At 41.2% G+C, this 18448-nt stretch overlaps 1 protein-coding gene across 4 annotated transcripts in view; it reads left to right on the top strand.

Moving 5' to 3' along the window:
- Positions 1 to 18448, top strand: part of PLEKHG1 (pleckstrin homology and RhoGEF domain containing G1) — a 362060-nt gene that overhangs the window by 239647 nt on the left and 103965 nt on the right. For all 4 annotated transcript variants that reach the window (XM_069769145.1, XM_069769146.1, XM_069769142.1 and 1 more), the window contains 3 exons: positions 4371 to 4471; positions 5438 to 5507; positions 12721 to 12767. In XM_069769145.1, coding sequence (XP_069625246.1) covers positions 4371 to 4471; positions 5438 to 5507; positions 12721 to 12767 — 218 coding nt within the window. The remainder of the gene's footprint in view (positions 1 to 4370; positions 4472 to 5437; positions 5508 to 12720; positions 12768 to 18448) is intronic.

Raw genomic sequence — 18448 nt, 5'->3', positions numbered from 1 at the left:
CGCACTAGTCTTGCAGTTTATGACCTGCCGTATCCCTGCAGTTTGCTGTACGAGCTGGAAGTCACTTTTCAATGTAAGGCTGGTTTCACATTTGCGTTTTTTTTTTGCGTTTTACCGCAAAAAAAAGCAAAAAAAGCATGCGTTTTTTTCCTATACTTAACATTAAAAACACATGCGTTTTTTGCGTGCGTTTTGCCGCGTTTTGACGACGCATGCGTCGTTTCTATGCATGCGTTTTGTTGCAGAAATGCAACATGTAGTAATTTCTAGCGGCGTTTTTTTGCCGCAAAAAAACGCATGCGTTTTTTCACGGCAACAAAAGTATTGATGGCTATGTAAACGCATGCGTTTTTAAGCACATGCGTTTGCATGCGTTTTAATAGAAAAACACAAGAACACACTGATAAGCCAACCCCCAACCCTAACCCAAACCCTAACCCTAAGGGATCCTAACCTTAACCCTAAACCAAACCCTAAGGGATCCTAACCCTAACCCAAACCCTAAGGGATCCTAACCCTAACCCTTAGGGTTAGGATCACTTAAGGTTACGGTTAGTGTTAGGATCCCTTAGCGTTTGGGTTTGTGTTAGGATCCCTTAGGGCTAGGGTTAGGATCCCTAGGGTTACTAGGGATCCTAACCCTAACCCTAGCTATTTCTGTTTATAGTGGGTTTTCTTGTTGATTTTGATGATTGGCAGCTGTCACACACTTCTCATCATGCATTTCAAAAACGCAAACGCAGGAAAAAATGCATGTAAACGCGTCAAAACGCCGCGTTTGTATTAAAACATGCAAAAACGCTTGCGTCCAAAAAACGCAGCGTTTAAACGCGTTTTTGCACCAAATGCGTTTGCGTTTAAAACGCTGCGTTTTTAAACGCAAATGTGAAACCAGCCTAAGTCTATGAGAGCCAGAACAAGACTTTCATAGACTGCTGAGGTGCCAGGTGTCAGATGGGCCAGGAGACCTGCAATCTCCTGCCCTCTGGTTCTAGTTGCTGGGCCTTTAGTCCCCGTGCAACCACGGACTCTGCCATCCGGTTTCTTTTGCGCTTATTCCTGGGAAAAGCTCAATCACAGCTCCACTCCCAGTCTCTCCCCTCACATCCTTCCTCTCCCTTCACTGTCTCACACTACTCTCTCTAACCCCTCCTCCAGACCAGAACTTATAGGGAAGTTCCCCTGAAACTGGGTTTAGAGCTCCTCATTCTGGACTGTAGTCAGGGGATCCCTCCTTACCTCCAGGCATGACATCACCCTCCCTCCCCCCGTGAGGCTGACAATGCCATTGTGGCAACCCGACTCCTGGGTGCCACATTAGCATAAGGAATATCAAACATGTTACAGATGTCTTAAATTATATAAATAAAATATAACATGAAAGCGCTGCACAGTCTGAAACTTGACAGTGCTAAATAATACAAGTTATCGGACCTCCAGACTTGGTTTATTTGTGTAAGTGAAACTGAATCCTAAATATCTAGTTCAATGTGCTCTGATTTTACATTGTGTATTGGAATATGTCATGTGTCTTTCCGTTCACCCATTAAATTATTCTTGTTATGAACCGGTATGTGCTTCAGAGGAACGCCTGATACAAGCAAGGTCATCTCTTGCCCCTCGGGAATTTCTTTTGACTAACTTTGCATACATAATTCAGATCCACATTTGGGATCTTGAAAAGATAGTTGCTCCAGGCAGAGTCTCACAGGTGTCAGTGTATACTGTGTTTCCAAATGAGTCTGAGCACACAGTGACTTCTGGTGAAAAATGCCTTGTTTTTGGTTTCCCACACATAGATGTTACATTTTCTGTTTACTTGGTCAAATAATTTTTTTTCTATCAGATAGTAATAATTATAAAAGCAGTTTCATAATAAGATTGTAAGTTGGTAAAGGCAGGGTCTTCTCCCTCTATGCACCAGTCTTTTAGGTTGCTTACTTGATTTTATGGGTGTAACGTGCAGGGCCGGCTCCAGGTTTTTGTGGGCCCCAGGGTGAAAGCATCTCAGTGGGCCCCTTTACCACATACCACAATTCATGATGCACAGATACAGCAGAGAAATATAGGTATAGTACAATGCCAAAGATTTCACTTCTCACATTACATGAGTGATATCTACTGTACATGGTACAATAGGTCAGAAACTGGACAGTATAGTCCTCCATACAGTATTATGGGCACCACATAGTGCTCCATACAGAATGGGCCCCGTATAATGCTCTATAAAGAATGGGCCCCGTATATTGCTCCATACAGAATGGGCCCCGTATAATGCTCTATAAAGAATGGGCCCCGTATAATGCTCCATACAGAATGGGCCCCGTATAATGCTCCATACAGAATGGGCCCCGTATGGTGCTCCAAACAGAATGGGCCCCGTATGATGCTCCAAACAGAATGGGCCCCGTATAATGCTCCATACAGAATGGGCCCCGTATAATGCTCCAAACAGAATGGGCCCCGGATAATGCTCCAAACAGAATGGGCCCCGTATAATGAATGCTCCATACAGAATGGGCCTCGTATAATGCTCCATACAGAATGGGCCTCGTATAATGCTCCATACAGAATGGACTCCATATAGAATGGGCTCCATATATAATGGGCCCCATATAATGCTACATAAATAATGGGCCCCATATAATGCTACATAAATAATGGGCCCCATATAATGCTACATAAATAATGGGCCCTAAATAATGCTCCATATTTAATGGGCCCCAAATAATTGTCCATATTTAATGGGCCCCAAATAATTCTCCATATTTAATGGGCCCCATATATTGTTCCAGTATATGATGGGCCCTATATATTGCTCCCAAACATTAAAAAAAATTAAATACTCACCTCTCCTTGCTGACTGCTGCTTTAATCCAGACTCCTAAGCGTCGCCGTCTTCGAGCTCTCTGCACTGTTCAGAGAAGAGGGTGCACACTAGTGGGGTCCACACAGTAGAGGAATAGGGAGAGGTAAGTATTGCAAGTACCGGGGCACTGAGCAAGCAGGGGGCCCACTCGTGGGTGCTGGTCCCAGGCCCCCATAGTGTGCCGATGTACCCGACAGCGAGTGGGCCCCCACCTGCTTAGGGCCCCGACACTTGCCCAGGTGCTGATGCCGTCCCTGGTAACATGTCTTTTGATACAAAATTTCACTTGACAAACCTTGACTAAGGTTAAAGTTGTCCAATTTCATTAAAAAGGTTGTCTAGTCTTAAGCTAAATGTCTGCAGTCACTTTGTGAATCCTCACACTGTGAGAATTCTCCAGCAGGCGGTCATGTGATCGTATGTATGCCATTTGCATACTTCCAGCCACATTCTGACTAGACTGTGTCCAACCTCGCTCAATACTCTGGCATTGAGTGAGGCCGTGCCTATCCCATCTAGTCGCCACGTAACCACATGTATGCAAATCACTCCGCCGGCAATGTGTGCAATGTGAGGATTCACAAGTCTACAGCCTTATAGAATGATTGCAGACTTGTACCCTAAGGCCAGACAACCCCTTTAACCTTAGACTAGTGATGTATGGGCATCTTTACAGCCATTTAGCTGTTAAGGGTAAAATTTGTTTTAGTTCAGCTCTTTATTGCATTTTGCTTATTCTCTTGGTAGATTTTAGAACTACTTACAGGATCAGACTTGTCCAAGTTTACAATGTAATTAATAATAGATGTGCACACGATCTATCTAAATATCTATCTGGTGGAGTCACTTATAGTGGTGAAACCAAGAGTTCCCCGTCTGAGTACATACCTTACCATAAAGCAAGTATGATGCATATACACTAGTCAATTTGTGGCATTTAAAGGGAACCTGTTGAGGAAAAAAACACTATTAACCTGCAGATATAGGGTTAAAAATCTGCTGTTCAATACTGTTCTGATCCTGCCTGGCACCCGCACTTAGAGCCCCGCCAGGAGGAAGTGAACTTTTATCCCTGGCAGCATTTGGCATCTTGTTATAGAGGCGGCATAGGATCGGCCACTGCTCTGTGTATAGAGAGCGGTGGCTGTAACTGCACTCCCCACCACAACCACTGCCGAACAGCGGTTACAGCTATCAGTCTCTGTACACAGAGCGATGACTGAAACCGTTCCGGCGCCACCCCTGCGCCTGAACACTGGAAACCTTAACACTAATTGCTTGGCGTTAGATCAACTATTACTCATGGACTCCTGTATTGTGGATCAATAATACTAACCTAGGGGAAGCATGAGCAACGCCTGACATTTTGATTTCAGCTGTTTGATTGGTGGAAAGCATAAATGTTTTATATTTTTATCTCACGTGATATGCCATGTAATGGATCTATTGGCTACTGCCATTACTTTGCTATTTCCCATGTTATTTATTCATTTTTTTTCAGGATTATCTCACCTGCATCTCTGACCAGACAAGACTTTCCTTAGGAGCAGAAGAGCGATCGGCCCTATTTGGAAATATACATGATATCTACAATTTCAACAGGTGTGTTGAGAAAATATGAAGGTATTCGCTTTATCTGGGATCAAAGTTTCCTTATATAAATTAAATATAAAGTAAAATAAATGTATGAAAAGGATGTCTTTTTGGTTTTGTTGCGACTTGTCGTCATTTTAAACATACCCTAAGCTCAGACATGTGGTCCACACTGAAATTCCAAAATGAGTTCTACTTTAGAAAAAAAAAGTCTTACTATCATTGTTTTAACAACTTTCGCACAAGTCAATAGTACAAGCAAATATAAGAAATGTAAAATGTTTATTTCTTTGAGCCACTTCTTCTCCTCCCCTTGCCTCCTGAACTCCGCCTGAAATACAGCCCAGATCCATCTTGCTCAACACTACACTAAACTGGAGTGCAGACACATTGAAGGATCAGATTAGAGCTGCCTATTGAAGCCCATGGAGATGTGAGAAAGAAGTAGAGCTTTACAAACAGAAGTGAATCCAGCACTGGTGTTTCATCTCACACCAGTGCTGGAATCGCAGCAATACTGTTCAGTACTGCGGTATAATTTTCCCCATGCTGCTGATGCATGGAAGACCTCTTGATAGCTACTCTCTACACACTACCAACTAAAACCCCTGGCAAAAATTATGAAATCACCGGCCTTGGAGGATGTTCATTCAGTTGTTTAATTTTTTAGAAAAAAAGCAGATCACAGCCATGGCACACAACTAAAGTCATTTCAAATGGCAACTTTGTGGCTTTAAGAAACACTAAAAGAGATCAAGAACAAATATTGAGGTAGTCAGTAATGGTTACTTTTTTAACCAAGCATAGGGGAAAAATTATAAATTTTTGCCAGTGGTTGTAGTAGGGATTACTGAAGAGGGGACCTGTAGACACACATGACAACTCCTTATGAGAAGTCACCTGAAATATCAGGTCCGCTTTAACAAGTCACTACTTGCTTTTTTTTAAATAATCCTTTTGTATTTTTTTCCTCAGTGAACTTCTCCAAGAGCTTGAAAACTGTGACAATGACCCAGTTGCAATTGCAGAATGTTTTGTTTCAAAGGTAATTTTCACAATGTCTCCCATATACAGATAGGAAGCCATGAGTAGCTCTAATTTGTCTGTCTGTAGCAATTAACCTCATAGTTTTGCCTTACAGTTAAAGATGTGTGGGTTAAAATAATAAGATAAATATTTTATTAATCAGTTTGTTCACTGTACTATGCATTGTCTTTCACTATATAGGCATATGGTCTCATTCTAACAAATAAAAGTATACTGCTAAGCGTACATTATTACTGCATTCCTTTATGGAATAGGAGAGTCTACTACACTATTCCATTTTATTTTTACAGCATATCAGCGTTAGTGGCATGATATGAACATAGGCAGATAGACATACGTTCAACAAGTAAAGCTTTTCTTTGCCTTGTAGTTAAATTGCCTGATCCAATATTTTCACATGTGTAGAATTCAAGTTCTTCTTACCTATTTAGGGTCCATTCAGATGTCCGTTTTTCTCATACACATTCTGTCCATGGTTTTTCACAGATAAAGCTCAGATCTATTATAGTCTGTGGAGCTATTCACATGTTTGTGTACAGTATTTCTGAGGACCAAGTGGTCCGTACAAAACCACGGAGACATGTCCGATTTTGATTTGAGTCTCGATTCAAACTCAACAATGTAAGCGTGTAGGTTGATGAAAATTTCGGACAGCACTCGGATGCTTTTTGTGTTTGTGCTCTCCATATTTCACAGACGGATTGATAGGAAAAGCTTGAGAAACCTCCTTTTTTATTATTCAGAAACAGATGAATCTTGGACCATTTTTTGCTTACAATAAAAATCACTGGTGTCTGAAAAATCCCTTAGTGATACAAGAGACACACCTAGAAAATTGGCTCAGTTTGCTAGTATGCATAGTCATCAGTGTGCAACATAGGATTTTCTCGTGAAAATCTCAACTTTAGCATTCTGGCTAATATTTGTAAAATATGGCATATTAATTATTTTTATTTCTTTTATATCGCCTGTGTACCGGTATGTGTGTATTTCAGATGGTATGGAGAACAACTAAACATAAAGCATACCTGTCTAAACATCAAAAACAAAAATTTGTCTAAGTTGCACTTTTTGGGGGGATGGGAGGCAAGGATTTCTGTAAATCTCTTCAAGCTTCCTAAGTAAGTGATAAAATAGCTGTGATAGTTGATCAGATGCCTCTCATCTTAATATATAACGTAAACCATGAGTGAGAATCTATAGCTGCACCCTTTCTTTTTCTATATGCACCCCTCCTTTCTCTATATAGTGACATAGCGGATGCCAATTAAAATATCAAATATTATGGTTTATGACTTCTTGAAGAACGTATGAAAGTTACTTTCCAGAATCTTAAATATATGTAGCTTAGAAATTATTCCAGCCACTTAGCAGGCGTATTACAGGGGAACTCTATTTTGGACAATCCTACCTTGATAGAAAGTTCTATTGGCATTACGTTGATCTAAAAGTGGACCCCTAAGGTTCCGCTGTAAGTTGTGATTAAACCCAGCAGTAATTGTCCTCAGTCAAATCAGTGATTGTAACAAAGGGTAGGTCAGATCCTCCTAGGAGAATGGGCAGGACCGGTCCTCCAAGGAGAGCATGCAAGACCCTTTGTACCAAATCTCTAATCTGGCTGAATTGATATAGATTCTGAACAGAACTCCATAATTCCCCAATGTGGTGTCTAAATTTTTTTTTTTGTAAACTTAACAGCCCTTTTATTTAACTTTCACGATAAGGTATATTCCTTTTTAGTAGTTAATTATATTTTGTAGAAATATTGCCCTTCTCTGACGGATATCGTTAGAATCCAATGTACAGTATTTTTCTTTCTTTGGTGAACCACACCTAAAGCATTTCATATGTGTTTCTTACCTTTAAATCTCCTGTTACCCAATACAATGAACTTTAAATGACATAATCATTTGTTCTTTTCTCATTTATCACATTTTATTCAGTGTTCTATCTAATGATACAAATGTATATGTGTGTTTGAATAGTGCTTATCACACTCCCTTAGCTAGCAAGACTTTAAAATTGCTTAAGCAAGTTAAAGATTACAGTATAGACTATTACACAAGGTTACCAGCATATACGTACAATATTTATAGCAACCAGCTTATTTACACAGTCATAAGAAAAGCTAAGCATACCCTCCGATAATTCTGTGGCTTTATGTATGATTGGGTAATAAAAAAAAAAAGTCCACAGAATGTCTTAAAAGTTTGCAAATAGACACAAAAAGGACAAATTATATGTTGTGCACATTATATATATATATATATATATATATATATATACACATATATACTGTGTGTGTGTATATATATATATATATATATATATATATATATATATATATATATATATATATATATATAATTTTATTTTTTTTTTTTTTTTACAAAAACTAGACAAAAATGTAGAATCTGTGTGGCAAATTAAATACAACCTTAGTTTTGCTAGGAATTGCGAGCGTAAGTAGCAGCCAGGTACTGTTAATCAAATTCCGTTTATTAATTGTTCATCAGCAAGTGTGACCACTTCTGTACAAGCATAAGTTTTGTCAATTTGCTGATCTCGAGCATTCCGATTTATGTTAACACAATGCCAAGGAGGGAAGACTTCAGCAATAATGTGAGAGAAGAAATTTATGCCGCACATCAATCTTGGAAGGGTATTAAGATCATGTCCTATCAATGTGAAATTCATCATTCAACAGTGAAAGATTATTCATAAGCAGAAAACATTTAAAACAGTCAAAAATCTTCTCCGAGTGGACGTTCCACCATACTCAATCCAAGGTCTGACCATGCAATATTAAGAAAAATTGCAGAAAACCCAAGACATAAAACTCAAACTCCAAAGGCCTGAGCATGTTAAATGTTCAAGTTTATGACAGTAAAATCACACCATTCCATGATGTTTCCTTTTTAGTGTTGCAATTTCAGTGTTGAAGAGCGTATATATAGTCTAGTACAGAAGTCATGAGCTGACTTGAACAAACTGAGTGTTTGGGCATCCACTTGGCAGATGAGGGTCAATGTGGATAAATCTAAAGTAATGTATCTTGGCAGCGAAGGCCCCATATGTTCTAGTGGGAGTAAAACTAGGAGAGTCACTTGTAGAGAAGGATCTTGGTGTGATTGTAGATCACAGACTAAATAACATGGAATGCCAATAAGTGACTGGTAAAACCATTAATAGAGGCATGAACTCTCTTGATATTTTACAAAGCATTAGTACAACCTTATCTGGAAGATGCTGCACCAGGTCATAGAAATAATGTACTGTAGTTAGAAGTAGTACAGAGATAACTGGCAAGATAATTGTGAAATTAACCTTTTTAACCACGCTCATTCACGATTATCTTGGGTTGTGAATACCCCTTTAGTGTACTTTTGTATTCTGATAGTACACATTGTACATGCATGACTATCAGTAAAAAAATGCACTGCTTGGTAAGCCTACTCTGGAGTTTTGTTTGGTCTCCGAACTAAAGGTATGTTCACATGTCTAGTAGTTATTGCCGATTTTGCGATCCATTTTGTAAGGATGAAACTAAAATCTTCAAGTATAAGATCCATTTCTCTTAAAAATAGTGCAAATGTCCTAACATATTTTCAGTTTGACTGCATTTTAGATGTAATCCATTTTTAGCTGGATCAAAAACAGTTTGCCCAAATGTTTATTTTAACAGTAAAAAAAAAAATGGCAACTTGATCCCTTTTTTCACATTAAAGTCTTTAGGAACCAGATCATAATGGTTAGTCATATGTTATATCATTCATTAATGGATCCTTATTTTAAGTACTGCACATGCCCAGAACATTGAATGTGCTCCGGTAAACGCATCTAGTAAAAACAGAACGATTATTGGTTACAATGAATGTAGATTTGTGTTTGTTTTGGTTCTTTTATTAACCCCTTAGCGACCGCCGATACGCCTTTTAACGGCGGCCGCTAAGGGTACTTAAAGCACAGCGCCGTTAATTAACGGCGCTGTGGAAAAAGTAAATAGCCCACCCCAGAGTCGGATTTTCTCCGGGGTCTCGGCTGCCGGGGGTAGCCGAGACCCCAGAGAACATGATTCGGGGTTTTTTTTTTACCCACCCCGCATTTGCGATCGCCGGTAATTAACCGTTTACCGGCGATCGCAAAAAAAAAAAAAAAAACGCGATCTCTTTTTAATTTCTCTGTCCTCCGATGTGATCGCACATCGGAGGACAGAGAAAAGGGGTCCCAGGTAGCCCCCCAATACTCACCTATCTCCCCCGGTGCTCCTCGTGTCTCCCGGTGGGCGCCACCAACTTCAAAATGGCGGGCGCATGCGCAGTGCGCCCGCCGTCCGGCCCCGCGAAAATCTTTGGGGTCTCGGCTGCCGGGAGTAGCCGAGATCCCAAAGAGCATGCTTGGGGTCGGTTTTACCGACCCCTGTTTTGCGATCGCCGGTAATTAACTGTTTACCGGCGACCGCAAAAAAAAAAAAAAAAGTAAAGTGTAATTCTCTGTCCTCTGATGTGATCGCACATCAGAGGACAGAGAAATAGGGGGATTCAGGGACCCTATCATACTCACCTGTGTCCCTGGATCCTCCTGCTGCTCCTCCTGGCCGCCGGCAAAAGAAAATGGCGGGCGCATGCGCAGTGCGCCCTCCATCTGTCTCCATCTGCTGGCCGGCAGGAGAACAGCAGTTGTGGCTAAAATTAGGGCTAGGCTTAGGGTTAGGGCTAGGGTTAGGGTTGGGGCTAAATTTAGGGTTAGGGTTGGGGCTAAATTTAGGGTTAGGGTTGGGGCTAAATTTAGGGTGAGGCTTCTTTCACACTTACGTCGATACGGGGCCGTCGCAATGTGTCGGCCCGACATACCGACGCATGTTGTGAAAATTGTGCACAACGTGGGCAGCGGCTGTAGTTTTTCAACGCATCCGCTGCCCAATCTATGTCCTGGGGAGGAGGGGGCGGAGTTACGGCCACGCATGCGCAGTCAGAAATAGCGGATGCGACGTACAAAAAAATGTTTCATTGAACTTTTTTTGTGCCGACGGTCCGCCAAAACACAACTGATCCAGTGCACGACGGACGCGACGTGTGGCCATCTGTCACGATCCATTGGCAATACAAGTCTATGGGCAAAAAAACGCATCCTGCGGGCACATTTGCAGGATCCGTTTCTTGTCCAAAACGACGGATTGCGACGGAATGCCAAACGACGCAAGTGTGAAAGTAGCCTTAGGGCTAGGGTTAGGGTTGGTGCTAAAGTCAGGGCTAGGGTTGGGGCTAAAGTTAGGGTTAGAGTTGGGATTAGGGTTAGGGTTTGGATTAGGGTTGGTATTAGGGTTAGGGTTGGCATTAGGGTTACGGGTGGCACATGTTAAGGAGCTCAAACTCCTAAACCCTTCATCCAATTTTAATGTGGATACCCTCAAATGAAAGCTGAAAGTCTGAACTTCAACTGCATCTGAATTGTTTTGTTTAAAATTCATTGTGGTAATGTCTATAACCAAAATTAGAAAAATGTTGTCTCTGTCCAAATATATATGGACCTAACTGTATGGGGCATCGGCATACTCAGGATAAATTGGACAACAACTTCAGTGGTCCAATTTCTCCTGTTACCCTTGTGAAAATAAAAACTTGGGGGCTAAAAAATCTTTTTTGTGGAAGAAAAAAATATTTTTTATTTTCACGACTCTGCATTATAAACTTCTGTGAAGCACATGGGGGTTCAAAGTGCTCACCACACATCTCGATAAGTTCCTTAAGGGGTCTAGTTTCCAAAATGGTGTCACTTGTGGGGGGTTTCCACTGTTTAGGCACATCAGGGGCTCTCCAAACGCGACATGGCGTCCAATCTCAATTCCAGCCAATTCTACATTGAAAAAGTAAAACGGCACTCCTTCTCTTCCAAGCTCTGCGGTGCGCCCTAACAGTGGTTTACCCCCACATATTGGGTATCAGCGTACTCAGGAGAAATTGCACAACAACTTTTGAGGTCTAATTTCTCCTGTTACCCTTGTGAAAATAAAAATTTGTGGGCAAAAAGATCTTTTTTTTTTTTTTTTCACGGCTCTACATTATAAACTTCTGTGAAGCACATGGGGGTTCAAAGTGCTCACCACACATCTAGATAAGTTCCTTAAGGGGTCTAGTTTCCAAAATGGGGTCACTTGTGGGGGGTTTCCACTGTTTAGGCACATCAGGGGCTCTCTAAATGTGACATGGCGTCCGATCTCCATTCCAGCCAATTCTGCATTGAAAAAGTCAAACGGCGCTCCTTCACTTCTAAGTTCTGCGGTGCGCCCAAAAAGTGGTTTACCCCCACATATGGGTATTGACGTATTCAGGAGAAATTGCATAACAAAATTTATGGTTACATTTCTGTTTTTATACTTGTGAAAATAAAAAAAATGGTTCTGAATTAAGATGTTTGCAAAAAAAAGTTAAATGTTCATTTTTTCCTTCCACATTGTTTCAGTTCCTGTGAAGCACGTAAAGGGTTAATAAACTTCTTGAATATGGTTTTGAGAACCTTGAGGGGTGTAGTTTTTAGAATGGTGTCACACTTCATTATTTTCTATCATATAGACCCCTCAAAATGACTTCAAATGTGATGTGGTCCCTAAATAAAAATGGTGTTGTAAAAATGAGAAATTGCTGGTCAACTTTTAAACCTTATAACTCCCTAACAAAAAAAAAATTTTGTTTCCAAAATTATGCTGATGTAAAGTAGACATGTGGGAAATGTTATTTATTAACTATTTTTCGTAACATATCTCTCTGATTTAAGGGCATAAAAATACAAAGTTTGAAAATTGCAAAATTTTAAAAATTTTCGCCATATTTCCATTTTTTTCATAAATAATCGCAAGTAATATCGAAGAAATGTTACCACTAACATGAAGTACAATATGTCACGAAAAAACAATCTCAGAATCAGTGGGATCTGTTGAAGCGTTCCAGAGTTAAAACCTCATAAAGTGACAGTGGTCAGAATTGCAAAAATTGGCTCGGTCATAAAGTACCAAATTGGCTCTGTCACTAAGGGGTTAATGCTGCATCCATTACAAACAGATGACAACTGGACATGTGATCACGGCCTTAGGATCCAACCCTGATTGATCTGATATGGGCCTTTGTGTTACAATATTAATGACAGCCCACTTAAACTAACAAATTCTAATAATTTATTTGAACAATTAATGATTATGTAATTGTCTTTTTCAGAGTGAAGAATTTCACATCTACACACAATATTGCACAAACTATCCAAGGTATGTCTTCATCATATTGAATGTATGTATGCTGCCAATTTGGTTGCGATAAAATAAAACTAGCTATACATTTGGATAGCTGTCATCTACAATTTTTTTTAAATCTAACTGCTCAATCCTTCTCACTCATCAAGAGAATGCCAAGAGTGTGCAAAGCAGTCATCAAAGCAAAAGGTGGCTACTTTGAAGAACCTAGAATATAACACTTTTTTGCCAAGTATATAATTCCACATGTGTTAATTCATAGTTTTGATGCCTTCAGAGTGAATTTACAATTTTCATAGTCATGAAAATACCGAAAAATCTTTAAATGAGGTGTGTCCAAACTTTTGGTCTGTACTGTATATTTACAAAAATGTGAGGGGTGTACTTACTTTTGTGATATACTGTAGCTACTGGCTGAACCATCATTGTCGTACAGCTATCTAAAGTTTATGGGGGGGCTTTATTTGTTGATGCTGGAATAATAACACAGATGGCCACTTTCTTATTAATTTCACATTTGTGCTGTAAATGGTACTCTGTGCCACTTTCTAATGTATTATTAGCAGCTGTGTCCCAAGTCATCCTCTGTGAAGTGTCATTCATTGTTAGTGCAGTCTGCTTTACGATGCTCCAATCCTAAACATAGCTACTGATGGAAGGGCATTTGCCCAGACCCGTCCATCAGTGGTCTGTATTGAATAACACTATACATGGCACTGCACATTCGTAGATGGGATCCCCTTGACCTGTTCTGTGTTATTCAATGGGGCTAATGCTAGATGGCTTGGTTTCTAAAGATCTAAGGTTGCTATGACCATCTTGGGTATGTTGGAATTTTCCATAAACAGCTACTTGACACATCTTGGGATGTTATATGGGAAAAAATCTAATCCCTGCTTCTTACATAGGGAAATAATTGTTTAGACTGAGAGAGAATTCTCATATTTATATGGCTGATCTATGTCCTTATACAGTTCCTTGCGAAAGTATTCGGCTCCCTGGAACTTTTCAACCTTTTCCCACATATTATGCTTCAAACATAAAGATACCAAATGTAAATTTTTGGTGAAGAGTCAACAACAAGTGGAACACAATTGTGAAGTTGAACGAAATTTATTGGTTATTTTACATTTTTGTGGAAATTCAAAAACTGAAAAGTGGGGCGTGCAATACTATTCGGCCCCTTTAACTTAATACTTTGTTGTGCCACCTTTTGCTGTGATTACAGCTGCAAGTCGCTTGGGGTATGTCTCTATCAGTTTTGTACATCAAGAGACTGAAATTTTTGCCCATTCTTCCGTGGCAAACAGCTCGAGCTCGTAAGGTTTGATGGAGATAGTTTGTGAACAGCAGTTTTCAGCTCTTTCCACAGATTCTTGAATGGATTGAGGTCTGGACTTTGGCTTGGTCATTCTAACACCTGTATATGTTTATTTGTGAACTATTCCTGTTGTGAATTCTGTGGCTGAGTTCACTTCTGTGGTCACAAGTGGTATTGCAGTCTCTGGGCTTCCTCCCTCAGGTGTTTTGGTGAGCTCGTTGGCTGCCTTGCTATTTAGCTCCACCTGAGTTTGTCTTCCTTGCTCCTTGTCAATGTTCCAGTGTTGGATCTGAGCTACTGCATCTTTCCTTGGGCCTGCTGCTCTGCTAGATAAGTGCTTCTAGTTTGTATTCTGTTTTTTCTGTCCAGCTTGCTATTAACTTTTGCTGGAAGCTCTGAGAAGCAAAGGGGTGCACCGCCGTGCTGTTAGTTCGGCACGGTGGGTCTTTTTGCCCCCCTTTGCGTGGTTCTGTTTTAGGGTTTTTTGTAGACTGCATAGTTCTCTTTGCTATCCTCGCTCTGTCTAGAATATCGGGCCTCACTTTGCTGAATCTATTTCATTCCTACGTTTGTCTTTTCATCTTGCTAACAGTCATTATATGTGGGGGGCTGCCTATTCCTTTGGGGTATTTCTCTGAGGTAAGTCAGGCTTGTATTTCTATCTTCAGGCTAGTCAGCTCCTCAGGCAGTGTCGAGTTGCATAGGTAGTGATAGGCGCAATCCACTGCTGCTTATAGTTGTGTGAGGATAGATCAGGTACTGCAGTCTACAGAGATTCCACGTCTCAGAGCTCGTCCTATTGTTTTTAGTTATTGCCAGATCTCTGTATGTGCGCTGATTACTGCACGCTGTGTTGCCTGATTGCCAGCCATAACACATTCCATTGTAGATTTTGCTTTATGTTTGGGATCATTGTCTTGTTGGAAGACAAATCTCCATCCCAGTCTCAGGTCTTTTGCAAACTCCAAAAGGTTTTCTTCAAGAATGGTCCTGTATTTGGCTCCATCCATCTTCCCATCAATTTTAACCATCTTCCCTGTCCCTGCTGAAGAAAAGCAGGCCAAAACCATGATGCTGCCACCACCATGTTTGACAGCGGGGATGGTGTGTTCAGTGTGATGAGCTGTGTTGCCTTTACGTCAAACATATTGTTTGGCATTGTTGCCAAAATGTTCGAATTTGGTTTCATCTGATCAGAGCACCTTCTTCCACATGTTTGGTGTCTCCCAGGTGGCTTGTTGCAAACGTTAAATGACACTTTTTATGGATATCTTTGAGAAAGGGCTTTCTTCTTGCCACTCTTTCATAAAGGCCAGATTTGTGCAGTGTACCGCTGCTTGTTGTCCTATGGACAGACTGTCCCACCTCAGCTGTAGATCTCTGCAGTTCATCCAGAATAATCATGGGCCTCTTGGCTGCATCTCTGATCAGTCTTCTCCTTGTTTGAGATGAAGGTTTAGAGGGACGGCCGGGTCTTGATAGATTTGCAGTGGTATGATACTCCTTCCATTTTAATATGATCGCTTGCACAGTGCTCCTTGGGATGTTTAAAGTTTTGGAAATCATTTTGTATCCAAATTTGGCTTTAAACTTCTCCATAACAGTATCACGGACCTGCCTGTTGTGTTCCTTGGTCTTCATGACGCTCTCTGTGCTTCAAACAGATCCCTGAGATTATCACAGAGCAGGTGCATTTATACGGAGACTTGATTACACACAGGTGGATTATATTAATCATCATTAGGCATTTAGGACATTGGATCATTCAGAGATCCACAATGAACTTCTGGAGTGAGTTTGCTGCACTGAAAGTAAGGGGGCCGAATAATATTGCACGCCCGACTTTTCAGTTTTTGAATTTCCCAAAAAAATTAAAATAACCAATAAATTTCGTTCAACTTCACAATTGTGCTCCACTTGTTGTTGATTCTTCACCAAAAATTTACATTTGGTATCTTTGTTTGAAGCATATGTGGGAAAAGGTTGAAAAGTTCCAGGGAGCCAAATACTTTCGCAAGGTACTGTATATATAGGACTAGAGTTGAGCGACCTTGACCTTTTTAGAGTCGAGCCGGGTTTTGCGAAACCCGACTATGTCCAAAGTCGGGTCGAGTGAAATCGGCCGATTATGACGTAAAGTCGGGATCGACCGAAACACGAAACCCAATGCAAGTCAATGGGGCAGCATAGTCGGCAGTGAGTGGGGGCCAGGAAAACACCTAGAGTGCCCATTTTAATGTCAAAACCATCCATTCTTCTTAATGAAGCTTGTCAAGCGTAATTTACCTTAAAATAATTGGAAGGCATTTGAAATTGGGGGTCATTTGGCTAAAGTTGTGGGGGGTAGGGCTGGTTCAAGTAATTAGTGGGCCCAGTAAATCTGGACCACGTCACGGCAGTGGAGCAGGGAGAGGTAAGTATTTCAACTTTGCAAGTGCTGTGATCCTGAGCAAGCAGGGGGGGCCCACTCGTTGGCATTGGCACTGGCACAGGGCCCCTCAAAGTACAGCGGTGTGTTTGCACGGCGGGGGCGCCTCCCACCGGCAGCAACACTTTTGCGTACTATGAGAGGCCCTGTGCCAGTGACGTCGCCAACTAGTATTCCTCCCCCCACCTGATGAAGGAACCTGCACTTTCATCTGCACCTTCCTCTTTGTCCCCGTGTAAGGTGGTATGGTATGCGGGAAGAGCAACCTGACTTTCAGCAGGGTCACAATGTTGTTGTGTAGCGTGCACGGGGAATGTTGCGTTATGGGTCAATGTACCAGCAGACTCATCTATCACTGGCTGGGCAATGGGCACGATGAAGTGGAAACACAGATATAGGCCCAAAGAATAAAGTGGGCTAAATGCAGTTCAAAATTGGTAACACAGGAATAACCAGGGGGCATTGCAGTGGAGGACAACTGGAATGAGAGGCTGACACAGAGAGTAGGGCCAAATCAGTAAGTAGTCGAAATGCAGTTCAAAATTGGCAACCGTAGTAAACAGGCGGCACAGCTTTGTTCAGTGGAGGAGAACAGCAAGGAGTGGCAGACACCGATAGTAGGCCCCAACCCAACTAGTAGGCCAAATGCAGTCTAACATTAACAACTACTTAACGAGAGGCTGAAAATGGAATTTCAGGACAGGAAACCAGGAGAACAGCAAGGAGTGGCAGACACCGATAGTAGGCCCCAAACCAACTAGTACGCCAAATGCAGTTGTTCCATTTAACCACAATTTAATGAGAGCCTGAAGATAGAAGCTCAGGAAAGGCAACCTGGGGAACACCTTGGAGTGTAACACACCATCTCTCTCCACCCGATACCCATTTTGTAGGCCTAATGCAGTGTAGTTTTCTACAACTACTAAACGAGAGTCGGAAGATCGAAGCAATGGCGAGGAAACCTGGAGAACACCTTGGAGTGTAACACACCATCTCTCTCCACCCCATTCCCCATTTTTTAGGCCTAATGCAGCCTACTTTCCGACACCTACTAAACGAGAGCATGAAGATCGAAGCTCAGGAAAGGCAACCTGGGGAACACCTTGGAGTGTAACAACAACCTCTCTCTACACCACGGAAGGGCTGATTCTTAGGAAGGAAGGCTGTTGTAAATAAGCATTGCGCGTCCGAGGGTGATTATATTCTTATTCGGTATCTACTCACCCTCGGACGCGCCATGCTTCTTGATTTGTAATTAATGTTTATTTGCAATGTGCTTTTGACTTACTCAATTATTTTTTTAATTATTGATTTTATTAAATTAATAGTTTAACATCTTATTGGAAATAATTTAAAGGAGACGCGACAGGACAACACTCGGTGGATGCCATATCTGTGTTAACAACTCCAAAAAACTTTCAGTTAACTTCTTGCAGGAGAAAGAAATTGTAGCTGTTGGACCTTTGTAGTACAGTTCCAGATATTTGTTGTGTGTTTGTTTTGATTGTTAAAATGTCTGCATTTGAGATCTCAACACGATCTTATTTTTTATAATCAAATTAATTTTTTAAATATTTTATTAGGTTGGTTCAAGGGGTACACGGGCCGCAGTAGACAGGTCAGTGGAGGCCTAGTGGAAGGAGGGACCGCAGATGCGCCACTGTTTCACCCATACACAATTAGTAGGCCTAATGCAGCGTAGTTTCCAACAGCTACTAAACGAGAGCCGGAAGATCGAAGCTCAGGAAAGGCAACCTGGGGAACACCTTGGAGTGTAACAACAACCTCTCTCTACACCACGGAAGGGCTGATTCTTAGGAAGGAAGGCTGTTGTAAATAAGCATTGCGCGTCCGAGGGTGATTATATTCTTATTCGGTATCTACTCACCCTCGGACGCGCCATGCTTCTTGATTTGTAATTAATGTTTATTTGCAATGTGCTTTTGA

Source organism: Ranitomeya imitator, chromosome 5 (assembly GCF_032444005.1).
Source record: "Ranitomeya imitator isolate aRanImi1 chromosome 5, aRanImi1.pri, whole genome shotgun sequence".
In the NCBI taxonomy this organism is placed as follows: Eukaryota; Metazoa; Chordata; class Amphibia; order Anura; family Dendrobatidae; genus Ranitomeya; species Ranitomeya imitator.
This window is presented reverse-complemented; position numbering and strand designations above follow the sequence as displayed.